The sequence below is a fragment of the Rhynchophorus ferrugineus genome, unplaced genomic scaffold (genome assembly GCF_030347505.1).
Source record: "Rhynchophorus ferrugineus isolate W39M unplaced genomic scaffold, kcgeb_rfMv2 rfM1, whole genome shotgun sequence".
Taxonomy (NCBI): domain Eukaryota; kingdom Metazoa; phylum Arthropoda; class Insecta; order Coleoptera; family Curculionidae; genus Rhynchophorus; species Rhynchophorus ferrugineus.
This window is the reverse complement of record NW_027472580.1, coordinates 69,774,764-69,794,073: the sequence shown is the minus strand read 5'-3', so window position 1 is coordinate 69,794,073 and position 19,310 is coordinate 69,774,764. Positions and strand designations below refer to the sequence as shown.

Sequence of the window (19,310 nt, the reverse complement as noted above, 5' to 3'; positions counted from 1 at the left end):
AGAAATATCGTTCAAGTATATGTTTTATTTATTTACAATAAAAAGATACTACGTACAACTGAACAGTTTCTACCTTACTTATAAACTTGTATTCATCTATCTATCTTTAATTAACCCAAATAAAATTACATTAAGTTTATAGCTTAGACTTAAGAATATTCCACATTATTAAATTATCTCTTATCCATATGTTAGACAACTCTTCTTACATCTAGTATATATTTTATTTGTCTCTAAGTCAGTTTAACGTTAAAGATGAGTTTAGTTGAAAGGAGTTTTGCTGAAGCGAATGAAAATGCAGTTGTCCAATGTTGTGATAAACACATTTTACTCAGTTCAGATTTGGTTCGTAAAAATGACGACAACATTAATTATATTAACATTCAAAGTAAGTACTTTTAGGTTATATTTTTAATATTGTTGTTATTACTTTTCCTTAACAATTTTACATTTCAAATTTATTTTCTTTATAGATTTTAATCCAGAAAGGGAATTGATGCATTTGAATAATCTTCTAAAACAAAAAGAACATATAATTACAAATTTAGAAAAGGAGAACTATTTTTTAAAGGATCAATTGCGTACATTTGGCGGCTTGGTCGACCAGTTAACTTCTGCAAATCGTTTATCGGCCACTAAAAATGATATACGAATTATGGTCGAAAATTCTTCACATAGTCCATACTTAAGGTGGTGGAGAAAACCAAGAGTTATTTTGTCAGGTAGTTTTATAGTTTTACTGTTTTCTATTTATTTAAGGTATAAAATAAAGAATTGGTAATATGCCTTGACTTTTATCATTGTAAAGTTGAAACTTGAAATTGATCAAATAATCTAATTATATTGTAACATATGGTGCTCTAGTATTTGTAATAAAATTAGTCCACTTTACCCTTTTAGTTTCATTAACACATTTTAAATTTAATTTAAATCATAATATCTACTTATAACAAAGCAACAGCTAATTCATCACAATTATATTGATAACAATGTTATGTCATATATATTTAAAGTTTCTAGTTTTTATAAATATATAAAATTACTTATATACAACAAATTACAACTTATTTTAAAATAATATTGTGAATATTATCTATTATTAATATGAGACTATTTAAAATTTGTCAAATTATATATTTATAAAATGATTTTAAAAATTATATTTTATTGTAATCTAATTTTGTACTATGTAACCCAAAATATCCTTTAACTGCCTTTTAATTTAGATAACCCTACATACAGCAACTATTGATCTCTAATGAGTTAAAACAGCTGTTTTAAAACGTCAAAATAATAACAATTCTGACCTCAAAAGTTGTACCTAATATTTCACGTAAATGGTTTAAAATATGTGCAAGAAACGTGCTAGTTAATTATACCTTTCTGACCTGTTGGTCTACAATGAATGTTAATCTCTCTTCATTTAGTTATTGGGCCCTAGACCCTCATTTTATGGATACTGAACAGGAATTTGAAGACAAAACAAAGCTGTTTTATCAATCTGCTATGTGTTTAATGAATCCCAAACAGGATCCCCCAATTTTTAGTAAGCCAGGTTCGGCATTTGTTGGAGAACCCAATCCATGTGAATGTACTGACCCTGACAGTTATAATACACCCCAAGATGAGCGTCTTCTAAAGTTTACCCAAACTACCGATGCTATTGAGGTTGAATTGGAAGCACCAAAAGTTCCTTTACCATCTCAAGTTTTAATTAAGGATCCTGAAAAGTATAAGACAGAAGAAAGACCATATAAGTGTTCCAGGCCACTATGTAACAAAACATTCCTTTTGAAGCATCATCTAACAACACATGAAAAGACTCACACAGGAGAACGTCCTCATGTTTGTGTTCATTGTGGTAAAAGTTTTACCCATAAATATTGTTTAAATACACATTTACTATTGCATTCTAATGAAAGGCCATATCAGTGTAGTGAGTGCAAAAAAAGATTTACACTGAAGCACCATCTCATGAGTCATAGTAACGTAAGAATAATGTTTAATTTAATCAGTTAATGTTAATTAATCACTGATCATTTTTGTTAGGTGCACAGAAGAGAAAGGCCATTTTTATGTGGGGAATGTGGCAAAAGTTTTCCGCTTAAAAAACAGCTGATAACACATGAAAAATTTCATAAAGGTGAAAGACCTTATATTTGTAAAGAATGTGGTGACACATTTGCACAAGAGAATCATTTAGTATGTTAAAATTATTTTAAGGAAAATACATAAAATATTGGCATAACAAATTTGTTATAGGTGATGCATTTAAGATTCCATGGATCTTTAACTTCTTTCGTCTGTAGAGATTGTGGAGCTACATTTACTAGGAAATTTGAATTGGATAATCATGAAAAATTACATGGAAAACGTCCTTTAATATGTCCCACATGCAGTAAAGAGTTTCTTCAAAAGAGAACATTATTAGCCCATATAAAGTATGTATATTTTGTAATATATTTATTGTTTTAACTTGTCGAAAATAGTTAAAAATAAATGAATCATATAAAAATTATTATTAAGTGAGAAATATAGATCATGTTTTATGTAAATTTTATTAAGTAAGTAAGAAGTTATTTTTATGTTCATTTATAGATCACATGAAAGTAAAACAACTTGTAGGCATTGTGGGACCACATTTCCTGATGAAGGAACCCTTGTGGCACATCAGGCTTCAGTACATTTGTATAGAGATAAGCGAGATTTATCAAATACAAAAATACCAAGTCCATCTCCTAAGACAAAGTCATCACCTAAAGCAAATAAGAATAAAAAATATTTTTGTGACATATGTTTTCGAAAATTCAGTGCTAAACATGGTTTAACCCAACACAAGAAACGGCAACACAACATCGGTGGGAACTTGTTTGCTTGTCACATATGTAATAAAAGTTTTAGGGAAAAGAATGAATTGTTAATGCACAAGCACAATTCTTAGTAATTATCGATCTTTAACAGGTAGTTATATCAAAATGATATTTAGAAAATAATGATTTTTAGCGAAATTTATGATTTATCTTTTTGATATCACGGTAGATGTCAGTATTTTTATTTTATAAGCCCTTGTTGCTTATAGAATCATAGGTTTAGAAGATTCTTTCATACTTTTCATATGCAGTTAATCAAAAAAGTATTATCCCAATATTATTTCCTTCTTTTATTAGCAAAATATTGGATTATCTAATGTGTAATACTTTTATGATCTATTGTAAGATGGATTTCAGTAATTATAATGTTATAGAACTAAATATAACTGATAATGACAATCTTAATTTGTTTCTTTCCTATTGTAGAAGCTGTAAAACTGAGATATCAACTAATTAGAATATTAGCTAAATTATTTTTAATAATAATAACATTTTAGTTTCTATTTAATTTTACCGCTTGCTAATGATTATTTTCGTTAAAATTTAGAACTAAGGATTAGCTGCTCTATTTTTAAAAATATATTCTATATGCATTTCTTGAGATCATTTTTGTGTAATAATTTAACCATCCTTGAAGAGTTAAATTGAATTAAATATGGATAAAACGTATCCAAGTAGTATTGTAGTATACAGGGCTTAAAAGATTAAATTTGTCTTAATAACAATATTAATTGAGCTATTTCTTACCAGAAAACATTAGCTTTGAATCTTTTAATTCAACTTTTATATGTTAAAAATTAGTGACGGCTTAATTTCATTCTGAAATGTAAGTAAATCATTTCTATGTCAATAATGATTTTGTTGTTTATCAGATCAGGTTATTTATTATTATAGCTAAATTAGTATTTTTAATTATTTGATGAAATTAGTTAAAATTGTAATGGAATAGGTTAATGAAAAATTAAGTGCTTCATATTTTTTGTTTTTAGTTTAATTATCCTACTGGTCAATAATCAATTTATATAAACTACTTGTGGACCCCTTTTACAAATATTTTAAAAGTAGATAAATGCATCCATAATAATAATTCAATTTAACTATATAAAATTATTTTAATTTGAAAGACACCTGTTTACTTCATTTGTATCAGTTGCCACAATATTACATTTATTGCGGCAGTGATATATTACTGGTAACCAGTTGCAAAGTGCAACTCAAAACATATCAGTTTTAGGCTACACAGTAAATTTGATTAAAAATTCTGTGTATAGGCTTTTAAAAAGCAAATTCTTCCATTTTAATTCATTTTAGCTTTCTAGTCATTTGTATCGTAACAACTTTTTATGAAATAGGTACTATATATAAAGAGTAGAATGAAATACATTAGTTAAACTAATACAATAAAATTATCATCAAAATGACCTCGTTTTATTTCAGGAAATAACTGAATCCTTTGACCTGAATCCTGACACCTTCTTTAGCTGAAAACAATTGCTGGGAAAGTATGTTTTCTATTTTTTAAAATGTTATAGGAATAATACATAATAAATCGACATACTAATAGTAAAGTATTTTTAAATAGTTAACATGTTTACTAATTTATATCATACTTGGTGCTGTAACATTATTTTGCAAGTTCTCCCATGCACATTTTTTTAATAAGATAATGTAAATGCTCATTAGTAGAATTGATATTACAACCATATTTTTCAACAAACCTTTTAAATTGCATTGGAAAATTAGATAACAGAATAACTTTAAGAAATAATAGTTGTTACAAAGTTATGCCCAACGAATCTGAAAATAATTGTTTGTCAGGACATAATTTATATATCATTTTACAGTGAGTTGTTTTTAAAAAAGAGTTTCTTGCATAATTGTACTAATATAACACTAAATGTGTCCAAGTCAAAATATTGCTAAGAAAATTTAACATAGTAGGCTTGCATATGTGCTGCCGCCACAACACGAACGGCAGTCAAGCAAACCGTAGCCTTCAATTCAGGGATTCTCAGTGTTTTGGATGTTATTGTCCGTGTAAATCGCATTGCGTTGTTAGGTTGGTGCATTTCCGCGTTTCAATATCGCGTCCGTAACCAAATTCTCTAGAAAAACGAACGATTTAAAAGAAAAAATTAACCCGTCCCGAAGCAAAAGCAAAACACGTTTAGAAAGACCGCATGATTTCAAAAGTAAGTGCACTTTCATTATTGCATACATTTGAATCCTTTGTTAGAGTATTATGATGGTTTTCTGTCATTTACTTTATGCCAATGCTAGTTATTGTTTCATTTACTACTTTATCATAATTATTATCTCTATATTTTTTATGATCAATCTAAAAAACTCTAAATTCTACAATAAAAACATAAGGTCATATCTGTGTGTTGTTCGATTTTTCCTGATTACAGAGTATTCTATAGATTCATGTCTAAAATAGACATTTGTTTTTATATCATTAAATTTATTTTCTATTACTACTAGTCTATGAAAATTGAAAAATTTAAATTGTTGGACAAATATTAGCTGCTAATAAAATGCTGTACCATCGATTTGTTTTGCCTTAACAGTCTATAAGCTGCCTTTGTTATTGAAGTCAGCTGTTAGGCCGCCGTTTGCGTAGAGTCTGTCTGCACGTCGGCCCACTAGCCGTCTCATTCTGCTGTTGTCTTAATAAATGATCAAATAAAGGACAGAAAATGATTGATGCTTTAGATTAATTAATCGCAATCTGAAATCATGTATATTGAAAAATTATTTCCAGTCAAATTCCAATAGGTTTCAATGGTGTCAACTGTTTTGATCGTGCAATTTTGATTAATAGTTCTATCGATTTCGTTCTAATTCAATTTACAAAACTGTAGTACACAATTTGATCAAATTTAAATTACATTAGGTAACTCTTCCTTATAATTCTGAAGTGTTAATTCGGTAGTGGTTGAGTAGGTTATTTATTTGGCAATGTTTTTATATTACCAGTGTATTTATAATGATAAAAACAATATGTTGTTTCAATGATGATAGTTAGATGTTAAATTGTCTAAATTAAATATAGAATAGTTTATAATCTAAACATTTTTGAAGAAAAGTTCCCTATTTTTAATTTTAGCCTGTATTTATTACAATATTCGTTCCAGTTTACTTTAAGACCATCAGACAGTTTTTGTTTAATGAATTTTAAAATATAATATCGGTAAACATAATTAAGTACATGTAATATTCATTAGTTATTGTTTGATTTACACTAAAGATAATATTAATAATTTAGGATTAATTTAGCTATGGATTCATTAAATATTTTGGATACTTTGTTAATTGGAATACACAACACTTGCTTTTATTGGATGTTCAATTAGTTTTCATATACATTAATCTTTTGCTATATATAATTAAATGTAAATCAATTAGAATATATGAGATACAATTATAGACAAAATAACAACTAGTAAGTATATTATTTTATTTAATAAAATAATTTCTAGTCAAATTATACTTTTTGATGAGTTGAGAATGATTTAAAATAATTTTACTTCCATTTACTTGCTAACATATTTATTGTCTCCTTTTTATAAACTTGCTTGTATAGAGTTGAGAACCGATGAAAGTTATATGACTTCTCAAATTTACTCATGGCATTTTAGCTGTTACAATTGTTATATGTACTATTTCTAGACTAAAAACTAGAAATATAAATTATTTGTGTGCTACGAAATAAGTGGATGCCTGTTGGATGGACACTTTTATATATAAGAATAAACTTATATATTCATAGAGTGGAATTTCATTCCAATATTTCTATTTCCGTTTGTCGTTTTTTCAGAGAGAATTTATTTATGGAAATTTCGAACAACAATCAGTGTCGATGATATATTGCCACTGTTCTCAATAGTATTACGGAGAGTACCGGAGTAAATTGTAGTCGAATAGAACAAGGCCCAGGCCTAAGGTGAATGTATCAAAACATCCCAGCCATTCTCTCTCATTTTTGCCTAGTTACTACAGATGTATGTGATTCAATTATTTGCTTAAATCGCTTTCGTTATTGATAGTAGAGAGTCGAATTAATGGTTTAGCTAGGTTCGAGCAGTTCGTTATAAACAATTCATTTCCAATCTCACCAAACACTGAGCATTACTTTCCTTAGCATTGCTGCTATCTGGAGCGGTGTCAAACAAATTATACACGATATACTATGTTGCTCTTTAAATTTAAGGCATAATAATGAAATGCACCAATTATAATAGATAGTGATCTTTCATAGTACTTTCTTTTCGTTTGAAGTTCCAGTTTCACATATTCGACTTTTTAGGTACCGGTCATTATCGAGACCAACCCAATGAATTTCTTTGAACAAGAAAAGTATTGTATTTTTTATTTTTTTATTTTTTATTTTGTGGAGAGAAGAGGCCACTTGTTGAACGGCGATACAAAACAACACTGAGGGTTTAAATATGTTCCAAATAAACCAAACCCCTATCTCATTATCGTTAATAACACGCACTATTGTTATCAAATTGTACTTTTGATTGATTAATATGGTGATTTAAAGTTTGATCTAAAGCGATTTAAAATGTCCAACGTGTTAGCATCATTCAAACGAAAACAAATTTTGATCTAAAATGTATGGTGTAAAACCCTTTTACACTTACTTGTACCCAAAAGTAACGATAAAACTAATAAAATATATAGTAAAATAACAATTAAATACATGAATTAAAAGTACATAAATAAATAAACTTGTATATAGATAAGAGCTAATATAAAATAAAGCTATCTATGTACAAGATAAAATTAAATTTTAAAGTAAAGTCGTATTTCTTGGAGAAAATCAAATAAGGTAGTTCTTGTTGTAAGGAAACACTCTCATATCTTCTGCTAATACTCAAGAGGTTGCTTCATTTAGTTAAAATGTGTGAGATGTACTGCATAAGTTTCTTACCATGGAGACATAGAGATCTGTCTTGTTCGATCTATGAGGAAGGCATGAGTGAATTGACAATGTCCAATTCAATTATGTCCAAATCTAATAAGCTTGGTTTGTATGTATCTATTTTCTAGACAGACAGCAGGAGCTCACTCTACTCAACCCGCTCAAAAGTGAGAAAATATTTTGGTAGGAAACATATTTGTGATTAGTTTGCCTTTTGTAATAACGTCATTGACGTGAATATCTTTTCTCATTTAGGGTAAATAATATGGCTCGGTGAATAGAGGTAAAACTAAATGAAACAGTGGTGGTGAAAAATACAAATATATAAAACGGATGGCAGCGGTGTTACCTGGTCGAACGATGGTCGGTTACTGAATGATCGAAAGTTCCCTTCATTAATCTCCCAGATAAACGTCTCGGGGTTGTCAGATATTCGTTATCGTTGGCGCTGCTAGCACCCCGCTCGTGTTCAACGCCTGGGATTATATTTCTGGATATTTTGTAGACCGTTATTCCACGATGTAAAATTCGACATGCCTCAAGGTCGCTACACTCAGTTTCTTTTTATGGCTTGTAATCCAGATGAAGATGATGCAGTTTCGTCTGGAGGTACCCAGAATGTACCAATCAGGAACTGGCACTACTAATAAATGTGAGGAAAATACGTTATCAATGATCGGCAGATAATTTTGGAAATCGTAATATATAAATCATGATTTCTAATAGCTATTTGTATGCATATGACGTACCGACCTCGAACACCACTATTATGGCAACCTTTTGCTGGAACCTGCAACTTCATGTCATGAATTCATTCATTCATTTGTGATTGAAACCATAACGTATCAAGGCAAATAAGACTCACCTGACGTTCATCCTTCGTAGAAGGACTTGTCCTCGGGTGTTATTAAGATACACCTTGGGTGTATCTTAATAATCATGAACTCCCGTAAGTAGATAATGGTATATATCTGGGAATGCATCTGGATCGACGGATAAATTGGAAGAAATATATACTAGCAAAGTGTAAACAACTTGAGCTTAAACTGAACCAGATGTATTGTCTCATAGGGCGTAAATCCAAATTATCTTTGAATAATGAGATATTGCTGTATAAGTCAATTCTTAGACCTATATGGACGTATGGTATTGAACTCTGGGGTACTAAAGCAAATCCCACTTAATGTCATGTCAGTCCCATGCAAGTGTCAGCGCGACACTTCCCCTGGAAACCATAACGTGTGATCCGAAGTGCCAGTGTAAAGTAGAGATGTCGAAAAAATGTCGATATATCTATATTATTGAAAAAAATATCGTTATTTTTGGCCAATATCGACATTTTTTAGAAAAAATTAAAGATATTTCTTAAACATTTTTAATTTTAAAGGAATTTTAAAAATATGGCAGTTGTAAAAAATTTCGATATTTTTTTATTTCTCCGCTATATCGATATATTTTTTAAAATATCGAAAATATTTTTCTCGCCGGCCGACACCCTTAGTGTAAAGTACTCTGAAAGAGTGCCAGTACACCCGAATGCACTCGTCAAACAATTAAATGTGCGTGATGTTAGTGAAGTACGTTGGTTAAAACATTTACTACCATCTAACCTGATTAATAGACACATAAAATAGTTTTTAGAATAACATAGAATGGTAATGAAGTTAAGTATAATAGTAATTTATAAGTTTGTTCTACGTGTTATTTAATAACTTAAATCTCATCAAATATGTATTGCCCACTGGGCAGATTGTGGAATGTTCTCCTTTCTTGTAACTATTCTCCAGATATAATAGTAGAAGCACATGGCAGTTTGAATTGTATAGTGCAATGTATAATAAACTGCGGCTTAATCCTTCAGAATCACCTATCTTTAAAATGCCAGAGGGTTTTCTAGTATTAATTATGTTAAAATTGTAAGTAAAATACAAACGAATTTTATATATTTATTTCATCTTCTCCAAAGTAACTCTCTTTCGATACGATGCGTTTATAATAATCTAATTTCTTCCAATCTTTGAAATAGTTGTTAATTTCTGGAATATACTTTAGAACCTTCTTTCATGTACAAGGTGTTTCAGAATGATATATCGATTAATGTGATTTTTTGATTTCCAACACAACTTAATCAAAACATTTTAACAATACTAATAAATGAATAAAATTATTGCCTATAAATCAATCTCAGTTACAAATACAATTTACAAAAATGTATATACGGAACCATTACCTTTACCATAAAAAGAAAAAATAATGCGATCAAAGGGTTATCGTCCATAATTCGGAACTCTTGAGACTAATAGGTTCATGTTAACGACTTATGATAGTCAAATAACATACTTTGTTGACAGTTTACTCCCTCAGAAGGAATTCTCAATGGGAAACACCACTATTTTTGCGCGTTTTACGTGGCCGTTTTTTCGCTATTTTAAGCATTAACACGTTCGCTGCCAACAACGGGCTAGAGCGTAATGTGATGCTTTCATTGGACGCCAATTACGCTCCAGCGTGTTATATGTGTGGTGGTCTTTCTAAGTCTTGCATTTAGTTCGGCATTGGCAATGTGCCTGTACAGTTGTATCGGCACAATCTGAAGACTATAGGTGAGTCATTTACGTGCTTGATTTCGATTTTTCCTTTTTGAATCATATGTATTACAGAATTTTGTTATGCTATATTAAATTATATCTTCTAATCAACAATGTATTTTTCTAGCCCATTTTCATTCGTCACGCGCTCGCGCGTTATGCGGCCATCAGCAATAAAATTTAACCTCAGTGCCGATCACGGTCTGGCGCGAGACAAAAAAAAAAAATTTTTGTCAAAAAATATTAAATCTTGGACTAGATACACGTTAAAAATCGTTATTAGGAATATTTTATTGTTGTAACCAGAGAAAACGTAGTCGGCTTCTAGGGTCAGTATTGGATCCCAGATCGGCAGCGAACATTTAATAGTTTTTATTTAATTTATATTAAAATTGATTTTTTATTATTCAGACAAAAGTGTAGTTTAAATAAATAAGGGTAACAAATATCAAATTTGCATTGAAATATAATAAATATCTGTTTTTATTAAATTTGTATCACTGGAATCAATATCATGAAATCGAAAAAACTGATAGCCAATTGATGAACAGTACAGTTTGTCATTAAATGTCCTGATACGTACATATTATATATAATCTTGTTTACTGTTATTTAGTATTTTTTAGGTTTCAGATCGCATTATTTTTTCTTTGTAAATATATACATTTTTGTAAATTGTATTGGTAACTGAGATTGATTTATCGGTAATAATTTTATTCATTTATTAGTATTGTTGAAATGTTTGGATTAAGTTGTGTTGGATATTAATTATTAATGATGGACATATTTTTCAGGCAAATATTCTGTATAGCTTCATTTGGGTTGACCATTTATTGGATGTTATTGTGTTTGTGAATCTGTGGACCTGCTATATCAGTGTTGTTGTACAAGGTGTCTCAAAAATAGTTTCTATTTAATAGATTCCGTGAATTCATTAAAAATATAGACTGTCTTTCGTAAAATGTTTATTGATTATTAAATTCTAATAAAGTAAAAGCAAATAATCAGCCAAAATTATCACTGGTACACCCGAAAAACGGCAAAGCGCATCATCAAAATAAAGATGCCCAGATCACCTGCAAATATCGTAAGTAACATCACTGATTTTGATTTTGTATACGAAACATTGAGGACCAATTATATGATATTCAAAGCAACATATTTAAACAATGGTTAATAAAAATTAAATGTTGAATGTCATGTAAAATATTCACGAAAATAGCTGAATATTTAGAGGTTCTAAAACTTCAATGGCACTTAAACGAAAGTGATTTTTAATACAATTTGCTGTTCAATGAGTGCGAAAATTGGACGACTCAAGTAGTCACTCCAAAAGAAACAAAAATTATTCGAACTGACATCAATCCAAAGAAACCAACGGGTTTATTTAATGCTGCGAAATCTTCCAGAATGGAAAATATTACACTCATCAACAAGATGCTAATGTAGTATTTCGACTAAAACGTGTTGTTCAGGAGATGATCATGCGAATATGATAGAAAACCCCAGATAAAGTAAAGTTCAGTAGACCTAGGTGACAGCTACGGGTAATAGTTAAAGTGTTTGAAAAACTTCTACTACTGTAAAAGCTAAAATCAATTGCAGAGAGAAGAAACCTAACATGTACCCAACATTTTGGTTACATGAACAAATATTCAACAATTTACCAGATGCATAGAATCACTGATGTCACTGATAAAGCGTACTAAGGACAACTAGAATAAAACAATTCTAACCAACTACATTCTTAGACGTAGCTCAAAGCTCCGAAGAGGTTTGGCATGAGGGACCTGTATGCAGAAACTTCAGAGAAGGTTATAAAATTAACACCCTAAACTTTTGTTGGTGTCGTACAAGTGTGTTTTAAAATCTATGTGGACTTAAGACATACAGTTGTTGGAATGTTCAGCGAAATACTAATATAAGTAAAATATACTTCACTCTCATATTAGTTACGAAGAATTACAACGTTTGGATGATATTGGAGCAAGATACGGGCTTAAAAGAATTAAACCATTTGACCTTGTAGTGCAGGAAATCTGTTAACCAGGAAAAGCAGCAGTGTTAATTCTACAAGTTTACAAATGGAGCCGTGCAGGTGCTCTCTTACAACAGCTGGCAGCTGACGACGCTGCATTAAACATCATTTGGAGATTGCAGAGACAACTTTGTAAAGTCGATTCAAAGTTTTTTTGTTACGTTTGTGAATATTATATGCTCGGTAAATGTGGAAAAATTATGACAGATACACTCAAAGGCAGTACTCTGTTTTGCTGCAGTAAACACTGAAGACACGGGTACTAAAATTGTTTTGTAATGCATGCAGAACAAAGTTGTACAAGTGGTCACTTAATGAAAATGTATATCTTTCATTTGTTGTGCCTACGTTATGAAGAGAACAGAAAGATCATGTAGACGATTGATACTTTGCTTGATGAATATTGTCGGTATGAATGCAAGAAAATAGTACAGTATAGTGCAACAAATTTTCTGTATTCACATCTTGATATTTTCTTACAAAACTTGAGTGATACGAGCAACGAGCAAGGAGAGCGGCTACACCAAGATATAACGAAAATCGAATTGATCGATACGAAGACTCTATTCAGCCTGTCTTCATTTCTGATTTATATATTTTTATTTGATAAATGGCCGTTAATGGTCAAAAATAGGAAAACAATGAATATATTGAATATTTCAAAAATTAGAACCAATTTTAAGAAACGGGTTGGTGGTTTGGATCCAGCCTCCTTAATTTACTTATAAAGTTATATAGCTAGAGCTTCCTCAGAAAAAAATAGATTTTTATGCGAGGCTTTTCAGTAAGAGCGAGATGACGAAATGAAATGAAAGAAACTGTGGGTGATATATTAATTTTTTTTATTAATTATATCTTACATTAGCTATACATAGTACAATCTTAATTTACAAATTAATTTATTGCTACTGTTCTGTTGTACTTGCATTAATAGACAACCAAAGCCAGTTAGGGATTAATACATCAATATGTATTTCCCAAATTAAAATAAAACTAAACTCATTTTATGTTTTAAGGCGAGATCTTGAATCACTTCGTAAATTTATTTGATTTCTAGATTATCCTACAGCTCTTCCGTTGGTCACGTAGCGACAAGCACTGGTAATTGATCATTGAATGGCGTTTTGGCTGCGTTGGATTATTAGTTGGTTTGGTGTTTTAGTGCAACCCCCTATTTGCACTCCATAGGTCCAAATTGGTCTTGTGATTGAGATTTATGATGTCTTTTATTTTAGGTCAAGTTGAGATTATCTCAACTAACTCTCCAACTAACCAGTACATAGTACATTGAGTCTAATCTGCTCTGTTTTTTGTCTAACATGATGTCTCCAATTTAACCTACCATCGAGATGGATGCCGAGGTATTTAGTTCATTCTGCTTGAATAATTAAACAAAAATAATAAAATTAACTTGCAAAATTAACATGGATGATATATTTTAGAGTAGTTTAACAGGTCAATTGAAAAGTCCCCGGCCTGCTATAGTAAAACACTTTTTTTTTGGCAATATTATTTTTTTTTATTCAACATAATTCCCTGCAACGGTGATCCACTGATTATGGCGACCCTCCAACTTTTCGATACCATTTTTGTAGTACGATCTATCCTTTGCTTCAAAATAGGCCTCAGTTTCGGCGATCACCTCTTCATTCGACGAAGATTTCTTCCCAGCGAGCATTCTTCTAAGATCTGAGAACAGCAAATAGTCGCTGGGAGCCATATCTGGAGAATACGGTGGATGAGGAAGCAATTCGAAGCCCAATTCATGGATTTTTGACACGGTGCATTTTTTTGGTGAAGCAGCACTTTACTTTTCTTGAAATGCGGCCGTTTTTCGGCGATTTCGTCCTTCAAACGGCCCAATGTAATAGCCGCTGTTGATGGTCCTTCCTTTTTCAAAGTAGTCAATGAAAATTATTCCATGCGCATCCCAAAATACAGACGCCATAACCTTGCCAGTCGACTGTTGCGTTTTCCTACGCTTTGGAGCGGGTTCATCGTGTGCAGTCCACTGGGATGACTGTCGATTGGACTTCGGAGTGAAATGATGGAGCCATGTTTCATCCATTGTCACATATCGACGCAAAAACTTGGGTTTATTACCCTTGATCATCTTCAAACACCGTTCCGAATCATTAACTAGTCGTTGTTTTTGGTCAAAAGTGAGCTCGCGCGGCACTCACTTTGCACAGAGCTTTCTCATACCCAAATATTCGTGAATGATTTGATGTACACGTTCAGTTGATATCTTTAGAGTGTCTGCTATTTCATTCAATTTCAATTTACGGTAATTCAAAATCATTTTGTGGATTTTTTTAATGTTTTCGTCGGTAACAACCTCTTTTGGGCGTCCACTGCGTTCACCGTCTTCGTTGCTGATTTCGCCACGTCTAAACTTAGCAATCCTTGATGGTTGATTTTCCTGGGGCAGTATCTGGAATCTCGACATCAAGTCAAGTTTTTGCTTCAACTGTGTTTTTTCTCTTCAAAAGGCAATATTTTATCAACAAAAGGTAAAACGAAATGAAACAGTAGTCGTTTACATGGTGTTATCGTTATTTATTGGGGTTGTATGGAAAATGGAAAATACAAATACATAAAGAAAGGGCTGGCAGGGGTGTTACCTGTAGGTGAGGCTTGGCAGTCGTTGGTGACACATATGAACTGAACTATGGTCAGTGACTGAATGATCGAAAGTACCCTTCAATAATCTCCCAGATAAATGTCTCGGGGTTGCCAGATATTCGTTATCGTGTACTGTTGGCGCTGCTGGCACCCCGCCCGTGTTCGACATCTGGGATTATATTTCTTAGTATTTTGTAGACCGTTATTCCATGATGTAAAATTCGACAAGCCTCAAGGCTATATTAATAAAATTCTTTTTTGTGTGTACAATTATATATGGAATATAGTTTCTTCATAAAATTAAAGCATGGCTAGTAATTGAGTCTTAGGTTCTCCTACATACTTTCACGGATAATGCCAATGTTCTCATTTCCTATCTGTCATTGCTGCCAACGTCGACCCGAGCCAATTGAAAAATCTTAAACAAGAACGGTATATAAGTGCTTGATAATCATTAGGCTGAGTGTATTTTGCTCCAAGGAAATGACATTAATGATATTTTTTCTCAAAAAATATTCTTAGTATGTTAGTATAACTAACTACGTGAATCTTTCAGTCGACAAAATATATTAGTCATTTAATATGCGACACAAACTCTTCATTGATCGTTAATATCTTTTATGTTGGAATGTTTGTGATTTAACAAAAACAAATGCAGTATTAAAAGTAAAATCTAAGTATAACCGTATGTACGTCTGTAGTCAATGCCTTGACCTTTTACCATAAAACGCTTAATCGACGGCCATAAAACACCCACGCGGAATTTCCCCAAAATACAGACAGTATTCCGCCGTCGAATAGCACTTGAAACATTAATCCGAAAAAGAAAATAGCCAGTTGGCGTTATTGTTATTCCAAACAATTCAATCGATTTTTTTTATCGAAAGCTTTTATACGTAGATAAATATAGATCATAGATGTTCAATCGTAATAATTTCAGATTCTTGTACTCACATTTATTGGTGCGCAAATATTATGTAGTTCAATTGTATATAATTTATTATTAATTATTTGGTGAAACAACCACTATTATTTGTTACTGTTGACATTTACACAGCAACAGAAACACTAGTTAGTTTTTACCTATTTATTTGATATTAAGTTTCAGATGGTCAACGGGATGATGGACAAGAAAATTGAGTTAGGGTTAAGGTCATAATGTTCTGGAAATAGTACAGAGAAAGAGACACTGTCTTTAACCTAACGTGAGTTGACAGCTTTGACGCTAAAACCCCCTTCAGCGGTTCCTTTGATCGCTGCTGATTTTGGGTTGAAGATGGTACCCGTAACTGGATAACATTTGAGGGACATGAGGGACCGACAAGGCTAGATGTCCACACATTTAGTGTTGCGACACTTGGAATAATGACAAAGAAATGCCACCAAAACGATGAGAGGAAGGAGCTAAACACAAATCTATCGGATCCTGGATTTATTAATTAAATTTATTTTTAGAAGGCCTGAAGATTGTGATTGTTTGTTTGTCCTGATTATTATTGGTATTCTGAGGAGTTTGTGAGGCCCTGAGAAGCTTGTTTTGAAATACTTAAAATCGTGAATACCTGTGAAGGTTTGACGAACTTGAGGAAGACGCAGGAACCAGTACAAAAGAATGGATCGAATTAACATGTTGTATAACAAACACTTGATTTCAGAGTGGATTTGGAATGTTTGCTGTGTTCCGTTATATTTTTGAATGGCAAACTGGATTTATGGAGACTTATTGACTAAGCCTAGGTATATGGCCTTTTTGCCATGGAATAGTAGCTCTCGACTATGAGCCGTGAAGTCCTTTTGTAACCTCCATAATTTTATACACTGCAATCTGTCTTGATTTTGGTCTATATTGAACGCGCTCGTGAAGAAAGTGGTGTCATAAATGTAGACTGATTGAAAATGTCGGGGAACCTTTTCTATTTTGCCTGATATAGGGAGGGACAATGCTGTTGGATTGCTTCTGAACATACCCATTAAAACCACCATTACCAGCTGATCCTATGCTTAGTGTTGATATGGTATCGAGTATGAAAATTGGCACCCATAACCTTTACGATTAAGGCGTCGAGAAAATGGTCGCCTGTTAATCTGGAATGGAAACTGGCTGCTTCTAGTGAAGGCCTTGCACAGTTTTTGTGAGTGTGTTTTGATTTTTGTAGATATTCCTTGGAGGGTTTATATATGATTATCTTGACTAGTGGTATGTCATTTGGTATGGCCCTGATTAATTTCGGAGTTTCTGATGAACCATGGGAAGTTCAGGATGCGCCTGAGGAGCTTGTTTTGGAATATTTGACGGTGTTTCATCTGGGATACTATAATGAACTTGAAGCACCCTAGGAACCTCTTATTTTATTTGTTTTGGATTGGAATGAGAGAGAGAGAGAGAGAAATGAATTCGTCCTAATTTTTTTCTTCAATCATAGTGTATTGGTAACCGCTGGTTTATTTTGTTTTGAATACGCGGAGGCTTATGTTATAGTGACGTCTCTACACACTTTTGAAGTGAATGTAAAATTATTATTGTTTACTTTACTTGGTTTAACACTCACTACTCTTTGTTGTTAAGTAAGGTGTTTGTGTGGGAATAGAAACACAAGAAAGATAGGATCGAAGTAAAAGTTAAGGATAAAGGTAATAGTGGTTTGGAAATAGGAATAAAAAAGCGTGAAAGAGACATGTTGTTTCTGTTTTTTATGTCATTTAATCACATGGTCCCAATTCTCGTACATTGCAAATCGCTGGTTCCTTGGTTCATGTGTGGTGACCTATAAGGTTGTAGATAAGGTCAGCAGTAGAACTAAAAGTTAGTGTTTTTTTTCTCAATAACATAACCAAAACTTCATGGTTAAATTTAAATTAATTCAAAGATATAACAAAATAATAGACAGTTAGTTAAAATAGACACTCCAGGTTATATTCTTAACGGATATGCTCATGTTATATAGTTTAATGGAGATCTATCACCATGCTCCTGAATTAATCACTAAGAAGAGGAATGAACTAGACTTTTCAGTTTCTGAGAGAATATTAGCGTTAGTGTTTTGACATGTGAAATGAAAAACAGTTTTGTTTCGAAGGATTGCCTCGAGATTGATAAAATAATAAAATTAAAATATGATTTTTGTATTAATTGAATGCAAAAATCGTGACAGTAACTCGATTTACAGTAGAAAATAATTTTCATTTAAATAACACACCTGCTTGTACATTTTAAAAGCATATATAAAATCAGTAAATCAAAATAAAAGTATCAGTTTTCAACATCCCCAAATCATTCCCAAATGAAATAAAAACCTATAAACCCATCTGCCTGCTACCAGTAATATTTAAGATATTTGAAAAACTCTTGCCAAAAAAAAAGAATAAAACAGATTATAGAGAGAAAAAACTTAATACCTACACATCAGTTTGGGTTTGTTATCAAACACTCGATAATTGACTAGGTGCATAGAATAACAGATGTAATTGAAAAAATCTATGAAGGTAAAAAGGTATGTTCAGCTATATTCTTAGATGAAGCATAAGCCTTCCATAAGGTATGGCATGACGGTCTTGTTTGTAAGCTACAGAAAATGAGACAATACACTGAACTGTTGAAATCTTACATTACAGCTAGAATGTTTAGAATCAAACAAGAGGAAGCCTACTATACAATAATAGAAGCTTAAGCAGGTGTACCACAAGGAAGTGGCAAGTTATTTACCTACTCTACACATTTGATATACCACAAATGGAAAATATTACGACTGTATTTGCTGATGACACTGTTATTCTTGCTGTCGGAGACGAAGCCATACGAAAATTATGACAGGCAAGCGACAATATAAATAAATGGACCCAAACTTGCAAAATAAAAATTAACGAAAGTAAATCTATGCATATACAGTTCACGTATATAATCAGACTGCATAACCGCCAATAACAATAAATAATAATACAGTTCCATATAGTAATAACGCTAAGTATCTCGAAATGAATCTTGATGCAAAATTTCGCTGTTCAAAGTTCGCGTATTAGTTAATTGGAAGAAAATCACAATTATTAGTACATAACAAATTGTTATTATATAAACAAGTACTGTAACTTATATGGACATATGGATTTCAATTATGGGGATGTTCCGTGAAAACTAATATACGTACAATACAAGTTTTCCAGAACAAAGTCCTGAAAAGTATTGTAGATGCCCCGAGATACTACAGGACTGATTACTCACACACCGAAACATTCAGATACCCACTGTCATCCAGGAAATCAAG

The 19,310-nt window shown here is 31.8% G+C and overlaps 2 protein-coding genes across 3 annotated transcripts in view; both read left to right on the top strand.

Annotated features, from left to right (window-relative positions):
* The first annotated feature begins 1,263 nt into the window (after positions 1 to 1,263).
* Positions 1,264 to 3,269, top strand: LOC143199445 (uncharacterized). Its single transcript, XM_076409269.1, has 4 exons — positions 1,264 to 1,989; positions 2,050 to 2,202; positions 2,263 to 2,441; positions 2,599 to 3,269. Exons 1-4 carry the CDS (start codon positions 1,402 to 1,404, stop codon positions 2,939 to 2,941), a joined length of 1,263 nt encoding a protein of 420 aa, XP_076265384.1. The 5' UTR covers positions 1,264 to 1,401; the 3' UTR covers positions 2,942 to 3,269.
* Positions 3,270 to 4,832: 1,563 nt separating this feature from the next.
* The window catches only part of Ypel (Yippee-like), a 229,224-nt gene continuing 214,746 nt past the window's right edge, over positions 4,833 to 19,310 (top strand). The window contains exon 1 of one of the 2 annotated variants that reach the window (XM_076393843.1): positions 4,833 to 5,062. Coding sequence is in view for 1 of the 2 variants with exons in the window: in XM_076393842.1 (XP_076249957.1) it covers positions 5,051 to 5,062 (12 nt within the window). In the remaining variant the exon portion in view is untranslated. The remainder of the gene's footprint in view (positions 5,063 to 19,310) is intronic. The other variant, XM_076393842.1, reaches the window with a different exon arrangement.

What these genes read in the sequence shown, in the direction of transcription:
- LOC143199445 (XM_076409269.1), top strand. Translation starts at nt 1,402, where the DNA reads ATGAATGTTAATCTCTCTTCATTTAGTTATTGGGCCCTAGACCCTCAT. An exon ending in ATCTCATGAGTCATAGTAAC is followed by an intron (nt 1,990 to 2,049) that starts GTAAGAATAATG and finishes CATTTTTGTTAG; the next exon opens with GTGCACAGAAGAGAAAGGCC. An exon ending in TTGCACAAGAGAATCATTTA is followed by an intron (nt 2,203 to 2,262) that starts GTATGTTAAAAT and finishes AATTTGTTATAG; the next exon opens with GTGATGCATTTAAGATTCCA.